The sequence below is a fragment of the Neofelis nebulosa genome, chromosome 10 (genome assembly GCF_028018385.1).
Source record: "Neofelis nebulosa isolate mNeoNeb1 chromosome 10, mNeoNeb1.pri, whole genome shotgun sequence".
Classification (NCBI taxonomy): domain Eukaryota; kingdom Metazoa; phylum Chordata; class Mammalia; order Carnivora; family Felidae; genus Neofelis; species Neofelis nebulosa.
This window is the reverse complement of record NC_080791.1, coordinates 10,112,677-10,132,807: the sequence shown is the minus strand read 5'-3', so window position 1 is coordinate 10,132,807 and position 20,131 is coordinate 10,112,677. Positions and strand designations below refer to the sequence as shown.

Here is a 20,131-nt window from a genome sequence, read left to right as displayed (position 1 = left end):
GAGCCCCGCATCAGGCTCTGTGCTGACCGCTTGCTTGCTCAGAGCCTGGAGCCTGCTTCAGATTCTGTGTCTCCTTCTCTCTCTGCCCCTCCCCCGCTCACGCTTTGTCTCACTCTGTTTCTCAAAAATAAATCAATGTAAAAAAAAAATTAAAAAAAAAAAAAAGAATATCTGGAATTGATCATGTACCCAAGCAATCAGCCAAAAGTAAATAAAATTTTCTCTGGAGGAACGTAGTATCAGCCTGGGTCTCAAAATATCTCTACAATTTTTCAAACACAATATTCTGTATGCAATAAAAATTAGCCAGTACATGAGAAGACAAGAGCATGTTTAAAAAAACAAAACAAAACAAGATAACAACAGAACCAGAGCCACAAGGGATCCAGATAATAGAAGCTACCAGACTCTAAGTTTCTGAATATGGTTGAGGAAATTCTTTTAAACTGAGAATTGTAGCAGAGAACTAGAAATTATAAAAGAGAACCAAATTAAAATTCAAGTACTGAAAAATGAATGAGTTTAAGAACTTAGTGGCAAGGTTTAACAGCAGAATAGACACTGTTGAAGAAAAAATTAACTGTAAGACAGGTAAGAAGAAAATATCCAAAACAAGATGCTTATTAGAGAGAAACAAGAATGGTAAATACCAAATAGAACATAAGTAAAAAGTGAAAAGGAAACATAAAGTGAAAAAAACATAAAGTGAAAAGGAGTAACACACATGTACTTCAATCCCAGAGAGAAGGGAGAGAAAGGATTTACCAGATGCAATATTTGAAGAAATAGGTGACATTTTTCAAAACTAATGAAAGACATTAAACCATAGATTCAGTTATCCCTAAAAAACACCAAAGTAAAATAAATAAAAAGAAAACCATACTGAGAGCTATCCTAGGACTAACTACAGAAAATCAAAGAGAAGATTTTAAAATCAGTCAGAGATGGGGTGCCTGGGTGGCTCAGTCGGTTAAGCATCCAACTTCAGCTCAGGTCATGATCTCACAGTTCATGAGTTTGAGCCCCACACTGGCTCTCTGCTGTCACGGCTTCCCTTCAGGTCCTCTGCCTCCCTCTCTCTCTGCCCCTTCCTTGCTCGCTCTCTCTCTCTCTCTCTCTCAATCTCTCTAAAATAAAAGCATTAAAAAAAGTTTTCTTTTAAATCAGAGGAGGAAAAAATAGCAACTTCAAAAGAGCAAGGCTTAGATTGACTACTGATTTCTCAACAGAAATCAGAATACAACCAAACATCTTTAAAGTATTAAAAAAAATAACAACCTAGAACTCTTTATCTAATGAAAACATTCTTCAAGAAAGAAGGTAAAATAAAGACATTTTTCTGAGAAGCAAAAACAGATTTCATCACCAGCATATCTGAACTAAAGGAAATACCAAAAGATACTCTTCTGTTAGAAAGAAAATGATTCCACAGGGAAGCCTCAGACTGGGAGGAATTAAAAGCAATTGAAAGGTACAGATGTGGGTACGTGGTTGGTATGGAGAACTATGGTTACATAAAGCAATAATAATAATGTCTTATAGGGTTTAATATAGAAAGAAAATTAAAATATACAACAACAGTAGTGTATAAATCAGGAGAAGAGTAAATAGAGTTAATGTGTTCCAGAGTTCTTGCACTGTCTGCAAGGAATTAAAGAACCAATTTATAATATATTGTGTTAAATCAAGGCTGCATATTATAATCTCTAAAATAACCACCAGGGACGCATGGGGGGCTCAGTTGGTTAAGCTTCTGACTTCAGCTAAGGTCATGACCTCACGGTTCGTGGGTTCGAGGCCTGTGTCAGGTTCTGTGCTGACAGCTCAGAGCCTGGAGCCTGCTTCAGATTCTGTGTCTCCCTCACTCTGCCCCTCCCCCATTCATGCTCTGTCTTTCCCTCTCCCTCTCCTTCTCTCTCTCTCTCTCAAAAATAAATAAACATTAAAAAATAAAAAATAGGGGCACCTGGGTGGCTCAGTTGGTTGAGCGTCCGACTTCGGCTCAGGTCATGATCTCGCAGTCTGTGAGTTCAAGGCCCGTGTCAGGCTCTGTGCTGACAGCTCAGAGCCTGGAGCCTGCTTCAGATTCTGTGTCTCCCTCTCTCTGACCCTCCCCCGTTCGTGCTTGCTCTCTCTCTCTCTCTCTGTGAAAAATAAATAAACTTAAAAAAAAATAAGTTGGGGCGCCTGGATGGCTCAGTCAATTGAGCATCCAGCTTCAGCTCAGGTCATGATCTCACGGTTTGTGAGTTCGAGCCCCGCGTCTGGCTCTGTGCTGACAGCTTAGAGCCTGGAGCCTGTTTCGGATTCTGTGTCTCCCTCTCTCTCTGCTCCTCCCCTGCTCATGCTCTGTCTCTCTCTTTCTCTCTCAAAAATAAATGAACATTAAAAAAATTTTTTTAAAAAGAAAAAAGAAGTAAAATAAATAACCACTAAAAAAATATTTAATTACCAAGCTAATGGGCAGGAGGTAGAATGAGGTTTGGGGAGGGGAGATGGAAATCAAATAATAAAATACACTTAACCAATCCAGGGAAGGCAAGAAAGGAGAGAGAGAAAGAAACAATGACACAAATAGGAAGTGAACAGTAAGATGGGATTTTTTTTATTAAAAAAAATTTTTTTAACATTTATTCATTTTTGAGAGATAGAAACAGAACATGAGTGGAGGAGAGTCAGAGAGAGGGAGACACAGAATCCCAAGCAGGCTCCAGGCTCCGTGCTGTCAGCACAGAGCCTGATGAAGGGCTCAAACCCACATATCACAAGATCACAACCTGAGCCAAAGTCGGACACTCAACCAACTGAGCCACCCTGGCGCCCCAAGATGGGATTTTTAAACTTCAATATATTGGTGACTGTTCCAACTAAATGCTCAATTAAAAGTCAAGAATTAGCATAACGGATTTTTAAAATATATGCTGCTTACAAGATACACATTCATAAAGATTAAAAGTGTAAGAATGGAAAAATTACAGCACGCAAACATTAAACAAAAAAGACTTTAAGGCAAAAAACATTACTCAGATGGCACAAAAACAGACACATAGACCAATGGAATAGAATAGAAACCCCAGAACTAGACCCACAAACGTATGGCCAACTCATCTTTGACAAAGCAGGAAAGAACATCCAGTGGAAAAAAGACAGTCTCTTTAACAAATGGTGCTGGGAGAACTGGACGGCAACATGCAGAAGGTTGAAACTAGACCACTTTCTCACACCATTCACAAAAATAAACTCAAAATGGATAAAGGACCTGAATGTGAGACAGGAAACCATCAAAACCTTAGAGGAGAAAGCAGGAAAAGACCTCTCTGACCTCAGCCGTAGCAATCTCTTACTCGGCACATCCCCAAAGGCAAGGGAATTAAAAGCAAAAGTGAATTACTGGGACCTTATGAAGATAAAAAGCTTCTGCACAGCAAAGGAAACAACCAACAAAACTAAAAGGCAACCAACGGAATGGGAAAAGATATTTGCAAATGACATATCGGACAAAGGGCTAGTATCCAAAATCTATAAAGAGCTCACCAAACTCCACACCCAAAAAACAAATAACCCAGTGAAGAAATGGGCAGAAAACATGAATAGACACTTCTCTAAAGAAGACATCCGGATGGGGCACCTGGGTGGCTCAGTCGGTTAAGCGTCCGACTTCGGCTCAGGTCACGATCTCGCGGTCCGCGAGTTCGAGCCCCGCGTCGGGCTCTGGGCTGACGGCTCGGAGCCTGGAGCCTGTTTCCGGTTCTGTGTCTCCCTCTCTCTCTGCCCCTCCCCCGTTCATGCTCTGTCTCTCTCTGTCTCAAAAATAAACATTTAAAAAAAAAAAAAGAAGAAGACATCCGGATGGCCAACAGGCACATGAAAAGATGTTCAACGTCACTCCTTATCAGGGAAATACAAATCAAAACCACACTCAGATATCACCTCACGCCAGTCAGAGTGGCCAAAATGAACAAATCAGGAGACTATAGATGCTGGAGAGGATGTGGAGAAACGGGAACCCTCTTGCACTGTTGGTGGGAATGCAAATTGGTGCAGCCACTCTGGAAAGCAGTGTGGAGGTTCCTCAGAAAATTAAAAATAGACCTACCCTATGACCCAGCAATAGCACTGCTAGGAATTTATCCAAGGGATACAGGAGTACTGATGCATAGGGGCACTTGTACCCCAATGTTTATAGCAGCACTCTCAACAATAGCCAAATGATGGAAAGAGCCTAAATGTCCATCAACTGATGAATGGATAAAGAAATTGTGGTTTATATACACAATGGAATACTACGTGGCAATGAGAAAAAATGAAATATGGCCCTTTGTAGCAACGTGGATGGAACTGGAGAGTGTGATGCTAAGTGAAATAAGCCATACAGAGAAAGACAGATACCATATGGTTTCACTCTTATGTGGATCCTGAGAAACGTAACAGAAGCCCATGGGGGAGGGGAAGGGGAAAAAAAAAAAAAAAAAGAGGTTAGAGTGGGAGAGAGCCAAAGCATAAGAGACTGTTAAAAACTGAGAACAAACTGAGGGTTGATGGGGGGTGGGAGGGAGGGCAGGGTGGGTGATGGGTATTGAGGAGGGCACCTTTTGGGATGAGCACTGGGTGTTGTATGGAAACCAATTTGACAATAAATTTCATATATTAAAAAAAACAAAACAAAACAAAACAAAACATTACTCAGAAATAAATGTTCAATAAAATCATCAAGGTAAAACAATTCTAAATTTGTATGTACATAATAACAGAGCACCAAAATATATAAACTAAAAATTAACATAACTATAGGAGCACCAGTCTGGCTTAGTTGATAAGAGCATGTCACTCTTGGTCTTGTGGTCATGAGTTTGAGCCCCACATTGAGGGCAGAGTTTTCTTTAAAAAAATAAAACATAAAATAAAATTAACATAACTATAAAAAGAAACAGAAAAATCTGTATTCCAAGTAAGAGATTTTAATATGCCTCTCATGCAATATCATAATGTCATGTAATAGAGATCAATAAAAACAGATACGATTTGGATAGTATAAACAAATATGACCTAATTGACATATGTAAAACACTACATTCAAAATTCAGAATATACATTATTTTAAATACATATGAAGCCCTTAAAAAATGATCTAACACTGGACCATAAAGCAAATCTGAATATCATACAGTAAAATTAAGCTGGAAATCAATGGTAGAAAAATCTCTATATATTTGAAATTTTAAAAACACATTTCAAAAACAAATCTCAATGAGAGAAAATTCATTAACTGAGAAGTAATAATAAAACATATAAAAATTTGTGGGATGCAGCTAAAACTCTGCTAGAGTGACATTTATCATCACAAAGATATATGTTGTGGGCAAAAGGATGAAAAATAACAAACTAACCACATCCTTAGTTACAAAGAGGTCATATTAGGCACAAAGGAAAAAGAAAGGGCCAGAGAAAGACTGTATGATTTCACTCACATGTGGAATTTAAGAAACAAAACAAATGAACATGGGGGAAAGAAACAAAGAGAGAGGCAAGCCATAAAACAGACTCTTAACTATAGAGAACAAAGTGAGATGTTGCCGGAGGGGAAGTGGGCAGGGGATGGGCTAAATGGGTGGTGGAGATTAAGTAGGGCACTTGTGACGAGCCCTGGGTGTTGTATGAAGAAAGAAGGAAAGGAAATAATAAAAATAAGAACAGAAACTGATGAAATGGAAAATACACACACATTAAAGAGGATCAACCAAGCCAGAAAGATAGTTGTTTTTGAAAAGCTTCATTAAATCGATAAAACCCTGGCAAGCCTAAGCAAATGCACAAAAAGAAAGGAAAAATTACCATATAGGGATAAAAACAGGTGGCATCAATTAACCATAGGTACATTTTTTTAAATCATAGAATGATATCACAAATGACATCAGATAAATAAATTTGAAATTTTAGATGACGTAAATTTCTAAAAAAAAATCAATTTACCAAATCTGACACAATAAAAAATAGAAAATCAGAATAATATTGTATTATTAAAATACAATTCATAATTTAAGATCTAACTATAAGGAAATATACCGGCCCAGATGGCTTACTTCTTGAATTATTCCAAACGTTTAAGAAATAATGCCAATCTTATACATTCTCATGTAGAGAAAAGAGAACAATTTCCAACTCACTGTATGAGATCAGCAAAACCTTAATACCAAAACTTAACAAGGATATTATAAGAAAGAAAAATTATAGGCCAATTTTATTCATAAAATACATGCAACAAAATCCTAAACAAAGTATTAGCAAAGTAAGTCCAACAATATTTAAAGAAAAATACACAGCAACCAATTGGGATTTGATTCAGGAATAGAAGGGAAAGCTTCACATTCAAAAATCAATAAATAGCTGTTATTACAAAGATTTCTTCAATCAATCAATGTACTTTACCACATTGATGACATAAAGGATAAGTCAGATGATTATCTCAAAACTATTGAAAAAACACTTGATAAAATCCAACATCCATCCATAATAAAAGTTGTTAGTAAACTAGAAGTAAAAGGGAACTTTCCTAAGTGAGAAAAATTATCTTTAAAAAAGAATCTATTGGAGCACCTGGGTGGCTCAGTCAGTTAAGCCTCCGACTTCAGCTCCAGTCATGATTTTTGAGTTCGAGCCCAGCGTCGGGCTATGTATTGACAGCTCAGAACCTGGAGCCTGCTTCAGATTCTGTTTCTCCCTCTCTGTCTGCTCCTCCCCTGTTCGTGCTCTGTCTGTCTCTCAAAAAATAAACATTTTTTTAAAAATCTATCAATAACTTATGTCCACACGAAATCTGCCCACAAATGTTAACAGCAGTTTTATTTATATTTGCCAAAAACTGAAAGTAACCAAGGTATCCTCCAATAAATGAATGGATAAACAAACCGTAGTACATACATACAACAGCATATTATTCAGTGATGAAAAAAATGAGCTATCAAGCCACCAAAAGACCTGAAGAAACTTTAAATATACATTACTATGAGGAAAAAGCAAGTCTGAAAAGGCTACATACTCTAGGATTCCAATTACATGACATCTTGAAAAAGGAGAAAGTACAGGGACAGTAAAAAGATTACTAGTTGCTAGGTGTTGAGAGAAGTGGGGAGGGAAGAAGATGGAATGTGGTATTTTAAGGGTAGGGAAACTAGTCTGTATGGTACTATAATGGTAGATACACGACTTTATGCATTTGTCAAAACCCATAGAATTGTACAACACAGAGTGAATCCTAGTGTAAATTATGGACTTTAGGTAGTAATAATATATAAATATTGGTTCATCAATGGTAACAAATATACCACACCAAGGCAAGATGTCAACAATAGGGGAATCTGGGGATATTAGGGGAAGGGAATATACATGGGAGTGCTTTCCAGGTTCTGCTTGATTTTTCTTTAAACCTAAAACTTCTCTTCTCTAAAAAACAAAGTCTATTAGTTTGTTTGCTTGTTTAAATCTATAGCAAACAGCATACCTAACAGTAAAATGTTGAAGACTTTTCCTCTCATATTGGGCACCAGATAAGGATGCCAACCATCTCCACTTGTATTCAACACTGTACTGGAGGTCCAATGAAGAAAGGCAAGAAAATGAAAATCAATAACTAGTTTGGAAAGGAAACTGTCATTACTTGTATAAGATATGATTGTAGATGTAGAAAATCTAAAAAAATCTATAAATTATTAGAATTACTGAATTACTGTATTCATTAACTGAGCACAAGATCAAGAAACTAAAATCAAACATACTGCTATACAGCAGTATTAACATAAATGAAAGCAAAAGTAAATACCTAGGAGTAAATCTAATAATTTAATAATGTTCTTTATAATAAAAAAGACATATAAAATGTGTACCCAGATAGCTATAAAACACTTTAAAGAAGTGATAAAGTGGAAAGATAAATTGTGTTCATGTACTAGAAGAATCAACGTTGTGTAAACATATTAACCTTCTCTCAAATTAATACGCAGATTCAGTGCAAATGCAATTAAAATCTGACAGGTTTTTTTGTTGTTCTGTGTGTGTGTGTGTGTGTGTGTGTGTGTGTAGAAACTGACAAGCTGATTCTAAAATGTATATAAAAACGTAGGGGGGGTGCCTACATGGTTCAGTCAGTTCAGTGTCTGACTTCGGCTCAGGTCATGGTTTCAGAGTTCACAGGTTTGAGACCCACATCAGGCTCTGTGCTGACAGCTCAGAGCCTGGAGCCTATTTCAGATTCTGTGCCTCCCTCTCTCTCTGCTCCTCCCCCACTCATACTCTGTCTCTCTCTCTCTCTTAAAAATAAATAAACATTAAAAAAAATTTTTTTTTAATGTAGGGACACCTGGGTTGCTCAGTTGGTTGAGCACCCAACTCTTGATTTCGGGGCAGGTCATGATCCCAGGATCATGGGATCAAGCCCTGCGTTGGGCTCCTTATTGAGCATGGGGCCTGCTTGGGATATTCTCTCTCTCTCTCCCTCTACCCCTCTCCCTTGCTTGCTCTCTCTCTCTAAAATAAAAAAAAATTTTTTTTTTAATTTAAAAAGTTATAGAGGGCCAGGAATGGCCATGACACTCATTATAGAAGGAAATATTAGGAGGACCTTATCTACTAAACATCAAGATTTTTCATACAGTGATATTAATCAGCACAGTGAGATATTGGCACAGGAATACCTAAGTAGACCAATGGAACAGAATATAAATCTAAAACAGAGTAACGCATATATGAGTACTTAATTTTTAGAATTAAAAACTCTTGTAGAGGTAATATGGGAAAATATTGTTATGACCTTATCATGGGAAGATGTCTGAAATAGGATGTACAATGTATTACTCATAAAGAAAAAAACTGATAGATTGGAACATGCTTATTCATCAAAAGCACCATTAAGGGGCGCCTGGGTGGCGCAGTCGGTTAAGCGTCCGACTTCAGCCAGGTCACGATCTCGCGGTCCGTGAGTTCGAGCCCCGCGTCGGGCTCTGGGCCGATGGCTCGGAGCCTGGAGCCTGTTTCTGATTCTGTGTCTCCCTCTCTCTCTGCCCCTCCCCCGTTCATGCTCTGTCTCTCTCTGTCCCAAAAATAAATTTAAAAAAACGTTGAAAAAGAAAAAAAAAATTTTTTTAAAAAGCACCATTAAGATAACCTGATAGAGGTATCTGCAAAAATACCTGTAGGAATTTCTTTTTTTTTTTTTTTTTTTTTTTTTTTTTAATTTTTTTTTTTTTTTCAACGTTTTATTTATTTTTGGGACAGAGAGAGACAGAGCATGAACGGGGGAGGGACAGAGAGAGAGGGAGACACAGAATCTGAAACAGGCTCCAGGCTCTGAGCCATCAGCCCAGAGCCTGACGCGGGGCTCGAACTCACGGACCGTGAGATCGTGACCTGGCTGAAGTCGGACGCTTAACCGACTGCGCCACCCAGGCGCCCCAGGAATTTCATACTTAATGGTGAATTACTAAACATTTTCCAGATGAGAAGGGGAAAATGATTACTGCTATAACTACTTCTTTTCAATTTGAGGTCCTAGCCAATATAATAAGGCATGAAAAAGAAATAAAAGGCATATAAGGACTGGAAAGAAAGAAATGAAACTGTCATTATTTTCAGATAACATGATTATATACATAGAAAATCAAAAATAATCTAGAGTCAACTATTCAAACCCTAATAAGTGAATTTAGCAAGATATTTAAATAAGAAATCAATATACAAAATCAACTGCATTTCTATATACCAGCAAAAACAGAAAATGAAAGCTTAAAAACTAAGCAAAATAAGTCAGAGAAAAAACAGACATTATATGATTTCACTCATATACTTGTATGTGTGATTTGAGAAACACAACAGATGAACATAGGGGAAGGGAAGTAAAAATAAGATAAAAACAGAGAGGGAGGCAAACCATAAGAGATTCTTAAATACAGAGAACAAGCTGAGCGTTGCTGGAGGGGCGGTGGGTGGGAGGATGGGTTAAATGGGTGATGGGCATTAAGTAGGGTACCTGTTGGGATGACCACTGGGTGTCACAGGTAAGAGATGAATCCCTGGGTTCTAATCCAGAAACCAAGACTACACTGTATGTTAACTAACTTGAATTTATTTATTTATTTTTTTTTAATTTTTTTTTTTAACGTTTATTTATTTTTGAGACAGAGAGAGACAGAGCACGAACGTGCTCTGAGCCGTCAGCCCAGAGCCGGACGCGTGGCTGGAACCCGCGGACCGCGAGATCGTGACCTGAGCTGAAGTCGGACGCTTAACCGACTGAGCCACCCAGGCGCCCCAACTAACTTGAATTTAAATTAAAGAAAAAGAAGGAGGAGGAGGAGAAGAACGAGGACGAGGACGAGGATGAGGAGGGAGAGGAGGAGAGGAGGAGGAGGAGGAGGAGGAGGAGGAGGAGGAGGAGGAGGAGGAAGAGGAAGAGGGGGAGGAGGAGGGGAAATCTAAAGCAAACGTGATGCTAAAAATGGTAACAGAGAACAATCTGGTGTCTGCCAGAGGGGAGAGTATAGGGATGGGCAAAACAGGGGAAGGGATTAAAAAGTATAAAAGCCCAGTTATAAAATAAATAGGATGTGAGGATACAATGTACAGCATAGAGAGTATAGTTAATAATATGTAACAACTTTCTATGGTGACAGAAGATACTAGATTTATTGTGACGATCAACTCATAATGTATATAAATGTTAAATCACTATGTTGTGTGCCTAATATAATATTGTATGTCAACTACACTTGAATAAAAAAACTTACAATTAAAAGAAAAGACTGGGACGCCTTGCTGGCTCAGTCACTGGAGTGTGCAACACTTGATATTGGAATTGTAGGTTCACACCCCATATTGAATGTAGAGATTACTTAAAAATAAAATATTTTAAAAATAATAATAATAATTAATCAAATATACCATTTATAATAGTTTCAAAACTAAACCTGAATGCTTACAGATAAATTTAACAAAAGATATGCAATATCCTGACCAAAAACTTTATAAACATTACTGAGAGAAAATTTTAAAAGACTCAAATAAATGGAAAGATATGCCATGTTCATGGATTGGAAGACTCAACATTTCTTACTGTTGTAAAGACATCAATTATCCTCAAATTGATCTGTAGTTGCAACATGATTCCAATCAGATTTTGGTTTTTTCTTAATTTGCAAAAACTGACATGTTGACTCTAAACTTATGGAAATGTAAAAAGGCCAAGAAAAACCCAGGCAATCTTTAAATTAAAGAAAAGAGCTAGGACTTATACTGCAGATATCAAGACCTATCAGACAGCTATAATAACTAATAAGTAAGCCTTGTAAGAAAAGTTAACTTTAGGGGTGCCTGGGTGGCTCAGTCTAGTTAAGTATCGGACTCTTGATCTCAGCTCAAGACATGATCTCACACTTTATGAGTTCGAGCCCTGCATCAGGCTCCAAGCTGACAGCACAGAGCCTGCTCAGTATTCTCTCTGCTCCACCCCAACTCATGACTGAATGTATTCTCTCTCTCTCTCTTACTCTCTCTCAAAATAAATAAGTAAACTTAAAAGATAAAATAAAATTAAATCAATATTTTTATTTTTTATTTATTTTTTTTTTTTTAATTTTTTTTCAACGTTTTTTATTTATTTTTGGGACAGAGAGAGACAGAGCATGAACAGGGGAGGTGCAGAGAGAGGGAGACACAGAATCGGAAACAGGCTCCAGGCTCCGAGCCATCAGCCCAGAGCCTGACGCGGGGCTCAAACTCACGGACCGCGAGATCGTGACCTGGCTGAAGTCGGACGCTTAACCGACTGCGCCACCCAGGCACCCCAATCAATATTTTTAAAAAAATTTTAAGTAAAGTTACAGCCTGAAACAATTTGCATTACATAATCCAGGAAATTTTTACCTTGGATTAAGTATCGGGAAAAAGTGAATGCCCTCAGCTGGAAGAACCAAAACAGCTTCTTTTATCAGAGAATTAAGATATTATAGTCCATTTTGCCATCCCTTCCAGGAAACTGAAGTATGTTTAGTTCTCAAGTGTAATAAGGAACTAATCACACAGTGCTCCAAAACACATCTCTTTGTTTTCTTTAATATGCTTTTAATTTATCAGGTATTAAGTAAGTAACTCAAATTGTTTTTAAGTATTAAATAAGTAAATGACAAAGCTGTGCCTTCAATGCTTTAAAATCATTCTACTTCCTTATCTGCCAAAGAAGCAAGAGAAACAGCCAGAACCTGGCTAGTTCAAAATTATGTTGACAACTTCTGACAAATCAGAGATGTTTACCTGATCAAGCCCTTCCCCAACTTTCCTGAGATTCTGTAGTTGGTAAACTTCTAGGCTTCTTCCATCATCTTGACAGCACAAATCAATTACAACACAGCCCTGGTCCTCAAAGGCATTGATTTGATGAAAAGTAACAAAAGGTTTACTGTAGTACATCCCTGGAAGAAGCTGCAGGGAAAATACAAAGAAAAAGAGATATTTTCTTTTTTTCTTCAAGGAACAGATCCACAAAGTTTAAATTAAAAAGATTCCCTCCTCCCCTTTAAGTGACAGGCCTAGTAAGTATAAAAGGTAGAATGTGGAACATAGAAGCAAACACTTTGATTTAAGCATTGCTTGCTTAGGTCATCACATTTCATATTAATCAATGAACTGGGGCTATTTGATATAAACCAATCAACTGTCACAACTAACTTAAAAGTCCTTATGAAATAGGGCCCAATGTTTTGAGGTATAAATAAATCCTAGACTTTATCTTACATGATTGAATAGAAAATACTGCTTTTGAGGCACCTGGGTGGCCCAGTAAGTTAAGCGTCCAATTCTTGGTTTTGGCTCATGTCAGATCTCATGGTTTGGGAGATGGAGCCCCTTGGGCTCTGCACTGACAGTGCAGAGACTGCTTTGGATTCTCTAGCTCCCTCTCTCTCTGCTCCTCCCTTGCTGGTGTGCTCTCTCTCTCTCTCTCTCTCTCTCAAAGTAAATAAATAAACTTTAAAAAAACTATTAAAAAAAAGAGAAAATACTGCCATTAAGTAGCTTATGATGAGTTAAGTGATTATTTGAAAAATGTACTTATTATCAAAATAGGATTTTTTGTAATGAAATTACGGTACAGTAAATTTAGGATGTCATCTCTTTAGAAAGGCAAAAAGAAGACAAAATACCATAGTGTTACTAAACAGGAGTATAGAAAGATATTTAACAAACGCACTTTGGACTTTGGTAGGATTATCATATTTACATATCAAGAAGTCATAGAACCAAGCAAATAAATTATCATTGCAAAAGTTACAGAAGACTTCTATGTGAACAACATTCTCTTTAGCAAATACTATGACATGGAAAAATTCATGCTAATATGCTAAGGTTTCTTAGATGCCATTTTAGTTGAATCAGACAATTAAAAGTAAAACCATTCCTTACAATTTTCTAATATGCAAAACCCACTGTACTCATTAATAAGTAGCTAGCCCCACCTACGGAAGAAGGTAATATCCTTGATTACGAATGTCTTATACCAGCAATACCCAGTGACAGAAAAAAAATCAACGATATACAGATTTGTCCATTTTCAAAACAAACATAGTCAAGATACTCCACCTGTCCAGTGTGCTTATCCACCACATGAAACCGTGTATTATACTGGGGTTCCCAGCTTATTCCATCTGCAAAGGACTTTCCCCGGATTTTAGAAGTGACAACTTTCCACAAATTCATCTTTAGAGGCTGTTCAATGAAGATTATGTAGTTCCTTGTCATTCCTGAAAGGTTCCAGCAAATAATAAAATGGGATTTAGTAAATTAGAATTGTCTGAAATGTGACGGTTATGGGGATTTATCTGAATGCCAGGACATAATACTTCTAACCTAAACAAAAGCCAGGCAGAAATAATTCTCCACTGTTTCCCAGCTTTGCCTTACATATTTCTTGTTCCTACGTAAAAAACGGAACTGCTCAGAACAGCTTGGGTTGAATGCTCACAGCTTGCTTTTTATCTTCCTTATTTTTCTTTTTAAATTGGTCAGTTTACGAACCAAGTGAAGAAGCATAATATTAAAGTGTCATTTGTGATCAAGATGTTTCTTCTGTAATCCTTTTGCTATTTATCCTGAAGGTTAAGATTCAGCAACAGATTGGCTATAAAGGTTTAGAATACAGAAAATAAATATTCTGAGAAAAAGCTGAAGCTATCAAACAGAATATGAATTTCCCCCCCCAAAAAAACATAGTCAAGACCTTTTCATGAAAATAATTACCTATGGCTTTAAAGTTACCTAAAATTTTGAATTCTGTCCATTTTTTTTATGGTCAAATAATTTTTTTCTATTAAGACTTTACTTTTGTAGAGCAGTTTCAGGTTTGTAACACAATTAAAGGGAAGGCACAGAGACTTAACCATATACCCTGTCCCCCCACGCACACAGCCTCCCTATCATCAACATCCCCCACTAGAGTGGTTGGTACATTTGCAACAGCTGACAAACTGACAACCCATCAAATGCACCCAAAGTCCATAATTTACATTCTGGTTCACTTTTGATGTTGTCAATTTTTTAGTAATTGCCAGGATAAAAAGTATGTCACTAAACAAAATAAGCTGAAGTGGCATTAAAATGTAACCTTGGTCTCATCAGCATATTTTGATAAGCGGTATCAACACAGTATATGAGAACACTAGCTTGTCTGCTACAGCGACGTTTAAGGCACATCCCAAAGTAATGTGTGTTATCTTAGGGCTTACCAAAGCTATGATAGTAAGAAGGTCTCATCCCCTCTGCAGAGGCAATAGAACATACCACCTGGGCTCCATGGATTGTCTCCCCAAGATCCACCTTCTCTGGAGGAACTCGAATAACATTATAGCAAGAACCTGGAAAACAAAGTCCTGTCTTATTTATACACATTCTAAAATAAAATACAACCCTTGCACTCATGGATTAGAGATTTATGCAATATATGCATGACATCCATATTTCATAAAGGGTTATTTCTTTTTTTAATGTTTATTTATTTTTGAGAGAGAGCGTGAGGCACAACTGGGGGAGGGGCAGAGAGAAGGAGACAGGGTCTGAAGCATGCTCTGCACCGCCAGCAGAGATCCCAATGTGGGGCTCGAACTCACTCAGGAACCATGAGATCATGACCTGAGCCGAAGTCAGATGCTTAACCAACTGAGCCACCCAGGCATGCCCATAAAGGGCTATTTCAAACAAAGACTTGGATAAAAAAAATATATATATTTACTTTATGAAAGTCATTAGCTAAGGTTTTAAAATGATACACACAAAGTAATCAACCAACGGTTTATTGCATTTTTTTCATGATTAGTAGCTAAGTTTATTGCATTTTAATGCTCTCAAAAGACTACCCTCTCACTCCCTAAAAATGAACTCATTCTCTACTTTATAGGAAAAGATCAGGTAGCAGGCAAGAATATCCTCTAATTCTACTTGTCCCTCTCGCCATTCCCCAATCCCTACAATTACAATCTCCATTTGCCCCCACACCCAACTCCTCTCCAGTCCTCTGGATCCCTGGGGTCACTCCAAGTCCCATCTTATCCTTTCTTAATGCATTCATGCAATTGCCTTCATTCATGTAATTATTCATCTTACTACTTCTGCAAGAACCAGCTCAGGTAACCACTCCTCAAGTAGCCCTCCCTGATTCCTCCCCACCCCAAAGGTATTTGGTGCCTCTCCTCAATGCCCTGATTATATCTTGTACAGTCATACACTTATCTTATTGCACTATAATTTCGTGCTTGTTTATCCACTTCTCAATAGACTGGTGAGCTCTTCAAGGGCAGGAATTGTGTCTGATTCATCTTTGTATCCTCAGTACCAAGCAAGAACTTAGCATTCAGTAGGCACAGTAAAAATAGCTATTGATGGATTACTTAACAACTTATGTTTGTTAAATTATTCAGGGAATAGGGGCACCAGGGTGGCTCATCGGTTAAGCATCCAACTCTGGCTCAGGTAATGAGCTCGCAGTTCATGAGTGTGAGCACTGCATTGGGCTCTGTGCTGACAGCTCGGAGCTTGGAGCCCGGAGCCTCCTTCAGATTCTGTGTCTCCCTCTCTCTCTGCCCCTCCTCCACCTCTCAAAAATAGATAAACATTAAAAAATTGTTTTAAATCGTTCAGTGAATAAAGAAATACTGAGGTCATATTGAATTATATTTCTGGTATTAGAATTGCCAATGCTGGTCCTGAAAAACTAGGGTAACACATAACTTTGCAAGCACTCAGCTTCTTTTGGAACAAGATAACCCTTCTGTTCTCTATTCATTTATTCAGCCATTACTTCTTGAGTGTCAACTATATTCCAAACACTCTTCTAAGTGTCCTAAGTTTATCTTCCAGACACTTACACACAGCAGGGTCCAAATGTACACAAGCCTTTTCTTTTACAAAGCTCAGATTCTAATAAAGCATCCAATAAATAAAAGTATAAAGCATCGGATGATGATAAGACCTATAGGGACTGAGAATAAGTGTATATGGATGGGGGCCACTGTTTGCAATTGTTGATAGGGTGATCTGAGAAGGCTTCACTAAGACAGTGACATTTGAGAAAAGACCAAGAGGAGGTGAGGAAGAGAGGCTTGAGGATATCTGGGAGAAACACATTCCAGGCAGAGACAAGAATAAATGCAAAGATTCTCAGGCAAAAGTAAGCCTGGAGTGTCCAAATAATAGCATGAAGGCCAGTGAGGCCCTGTCAGAGTAAGCAAGAAAAGTCTGAGATGAGGTGGGTGGGCTAAAAAGATAATTGGCTGATATGCTGACAATAAACTGAAATGGGGCAAGGGTAGATGCCCAGAGACCAGTTAAGAAGCTATTACACCAATTCACATGCGAGAGGATGGTGGGCTCAAACCAGAATGCCAGCAGTGGAGGTCATATGAGGTGGTTGGATTTTTAAATTTATTTTGAAGGCACTGCTGCAATTGCTTTTTGACCAACTGGATATGGATGTGAGAGACAGATGTGAAGGATGATTCCAAAATTATCATCCTGAGCAACTGGAAGGATGAAGTTACCATCAGCTTAAATGGGGAATCTTTTAGGCAGAGAAAATTTAGGGGAAAAGTTCAGGAGTCTGGTTTTAAATAAGTTAATTTTGTAACACCTATTAGACATCCTAGTAAAAACACTGAGTATTTTATATCAATTTTATATCCAATTGATATAAAATACTGAAGGGGTCTGAGTTAGGATATAGATGTGTTCTGCGCACCCATCATATATAAAACATCATGCTTTAGACAGTGATGAGTTATAAAAGCGATAAAAGACCAGTTCTACAGTTCCAAAAGTACCATATTACTATCTAACAGATTACATACATTTCATTAGCACTAAAAACTACTTGGATTGATTATTTAGAGGATTTTTGTTCATTTTTTAAAGACTTTAAAAATGCAGGGAAATGCTTAAACAGTTAAAAGCTTTTTATTTCTTAAAGACAGAAATTACCAGCAAGCACTTTATTATGAGAATCACTAAATTTCTCCCAAACACAACCTCTCTACAGCTACATGTACATTTGAGCTCCAGTTCAAAAACTCCGGTTGAACTGAACCATCGAGGAAGGAGGAAGACGAAGAGGAGGAGGAGGAGGAGGAGGAGGAAGGGGAGGAGGAGGAGGGGAGGGGAAAGAGGGGGGAGGGGGAGAGGGAGGAGATTCAGTTTCAGTTGAGATTAGAAGATAAAGAATTGCTCATCTCAGTGGTTAGATTAAGCGACAAAACTCACTAAATTTAACCAGTATTAATTAATGAACTGTTCTAACTGCAAGTTGTGAAGCCATGAGCAAGACAGACACCTACCCAGGAAACACCCAACAAAGGAATGCCCAGAGGAATGACCTGCCCAACACTGCATCTAACTCTGGGAGACTCTTCAGGACTTTGTATAATAGACTGAGGCAAAGTACCAAGAACAGCCACAGCCCCTGATGACTGGTGGCAGGGTTTCTCAAAGATCCAGGAGTCACTTGCACCAAAATCACGTGGGGACCTTGTTAAAATGTGCCAAGATAAGGGGTAATGGGGTGATTGAAATGCAGATTCTTGGTCCTTTTTCAGGTCTACTGAACCAAACTCTCTGAAGATAAAGCCCAGTAATCTACATTGCTAGGAAGCATTCCAGAACATTCTGAGGCACACTAAAGGCTAAGAACCACTGATCTAATGACTACTTATTTTAGAATATATAATTCAGAAAAGCTAAACAGTATCTATCATATTATGAACTAGTTACCCAGTTATCTACTTGATTAATAGAGTTAATTTATTAGGAAATGTACTTTTTGTCAACCATATTTTAATTAACAAGAAAATAGTTTTTAAAATAGGTCATCTACTTAGGAGAATTCTATGCAGCCTGATTCTGGGCAATGTTTCCTGACATAAGAAATAATTATTATAATATTTTAATACATTGTTAAGGGAATAAAAAACAGACCAGAGAAGTATATAGAATAGATATCATTTTTAATGAAATTTTTTTAGTGATCAAAAAAGGTGGATGGACAAAGAACTGCGGAGTTAGTTTACCCATTTCCTGAAACATTTTACCTAAAAGGATGTTTGCCGTTTCCTATAACAGCCTTGAAGAACACATTTCCTACTCAAGATCAGGTAATAAAGAAGAGGATAGAGGAGCGCCTGGGTGGCTCAATCAGTTAAGCATCTTGACTTCAGCTCAGGTCATGATGTTGTGGTTCATGAGTTCAAGCCCCACATCGGGCTCTGTGCTGACAGCTAAGAGCCTGGAGCCTTCAGATTCTGTGTCTCCTTCTCTCTCTGCCCCTCTCCTGCTCACACTCTGTCTCTCACTCTCTCTCTCCCAAAGAAATAAACATTAAAAAATACATATATATATGGAGAGAGAGCTGGGTGATGAGGTTTTAGGATACCTAGCTCTACTTGAGCCAGTAAAAAACAAACCAGCACTATGCATTTTAATACACAGTCACCTATGTCAGTATGTGGAAGTAGACACAAACACCCTGCAAAGCCAACTACTCACCAAAGGCACACATTAACCTACACAAAAGCCAAACCATACAAAGGTTTCACAGGTTATACATGATAGACTGATGGACAGGTTAAGACAGATAGTCAGAAATATCGAACACCTACCCATTTCTCTTCAGAGAGACATGCACTCAGGTTACAGGAACATGAATTTGCATGCTCTGAGAGTCTTCTGTACTCAGTAATAAATAATTACGAAGATAGTCTAACAGAGTGACTTTGGGTGTGATTCAGACTTGCTGGCAAGACTGGCCTTACACACTAGAAACTTGCCTAACCAAGTATCTTACACAGTCTCCAGATTCACTGCCCTTGTCTGTAAAAGGGGGGCAGTAATAGTACCTCTCTCAGAGAGTCGTTATAAGGACTAAATTAAAAAAATACATTGAGGGGCGCCTGGGTGGCGCAGTCGGTTAAGCGTCCGACTTCAGCCAGGTCACGATCTCGCGGTCCGTGAGTTCGAGCCCCCCGTCAGGCTCTGGGCTGATGGCTCAGAGCCTGGAGCCTGTTTCTGATTCTGTGTCTCCCTCTCTCTCTGTCCCTCCCCCGTTCATGCTCTGTCTCTCTCTGTCCCAAAAAATAAATAAACGTTGAAAAAAAATACATTGAAAAATGCTTAACACCAGGATATACTAGGCACTCAATAAATGTTAGCTATCATTATTAGCTATTAGAAGTTTCTGGAGCAGATTGGTAGGCAGTTGGAAAAGGAGTTGTGGATGACCAGGAAACAGATGTGATGTAAATGGCTGGAAATACAAACACACAATAACCTTAACTTACTTTGTAGTGTATTTTTCCCATAATAAAAATAAATCCTTTCCCATGTAATGAACAATGTACTTTCCCCACATCTGTTTGCTGTACCATTCTAAATTTCTTGTACTTATAGTGTGATTTTTTTTTTAATTCAAGTTTGAGAAATACATACTGAAAATCCCTGTAATGCCTGTAAGCCAAAAAGCATAACAGAACATAAAAAATGTAAGTCATGCTGAAAAGGTCAAATAGCAAATCAGTTGCTAAGCATATGTGCAAAAGGACCATAGAACACAGTAAAT

At 38.0% G+C, this 20,131-nt stretch overlaps 1 protein-coding gene across 7 annotated transcripts in view; it reads right to left on the bottom strand.

Moving 5' to 3' along the window:
* Positions 1-20,131, bottom strand: part of BCO2 (beta-carotene oxygenase 2) — a 55,511-nt gene that overhangs the window by 7,933 nt on the left and 27,447 nt on the right. For all 7 annotated transcript variants that reach the window (XM_058690255.1, XM_058690258.1, XM_058690257.1 and 4 more), the window contains 3 exons: positions 14,763-14,891; positions 13,621-13,781; positions 12,298-12,465 (listed from right to left, as the gene is read on the bottom strand). In XM_058690255.1, coding sequence (XP_058546238.1) covers positions 12,298-12,465; positions 13,621-13,781; positions 14,763-14,891 — 458 coding nt within the window. The remainder of the gene's footprint in view (positions 1-12,297; positions 12,466-13,620; positions 13,782-14,762; positions 14,892-20,131) is intronic.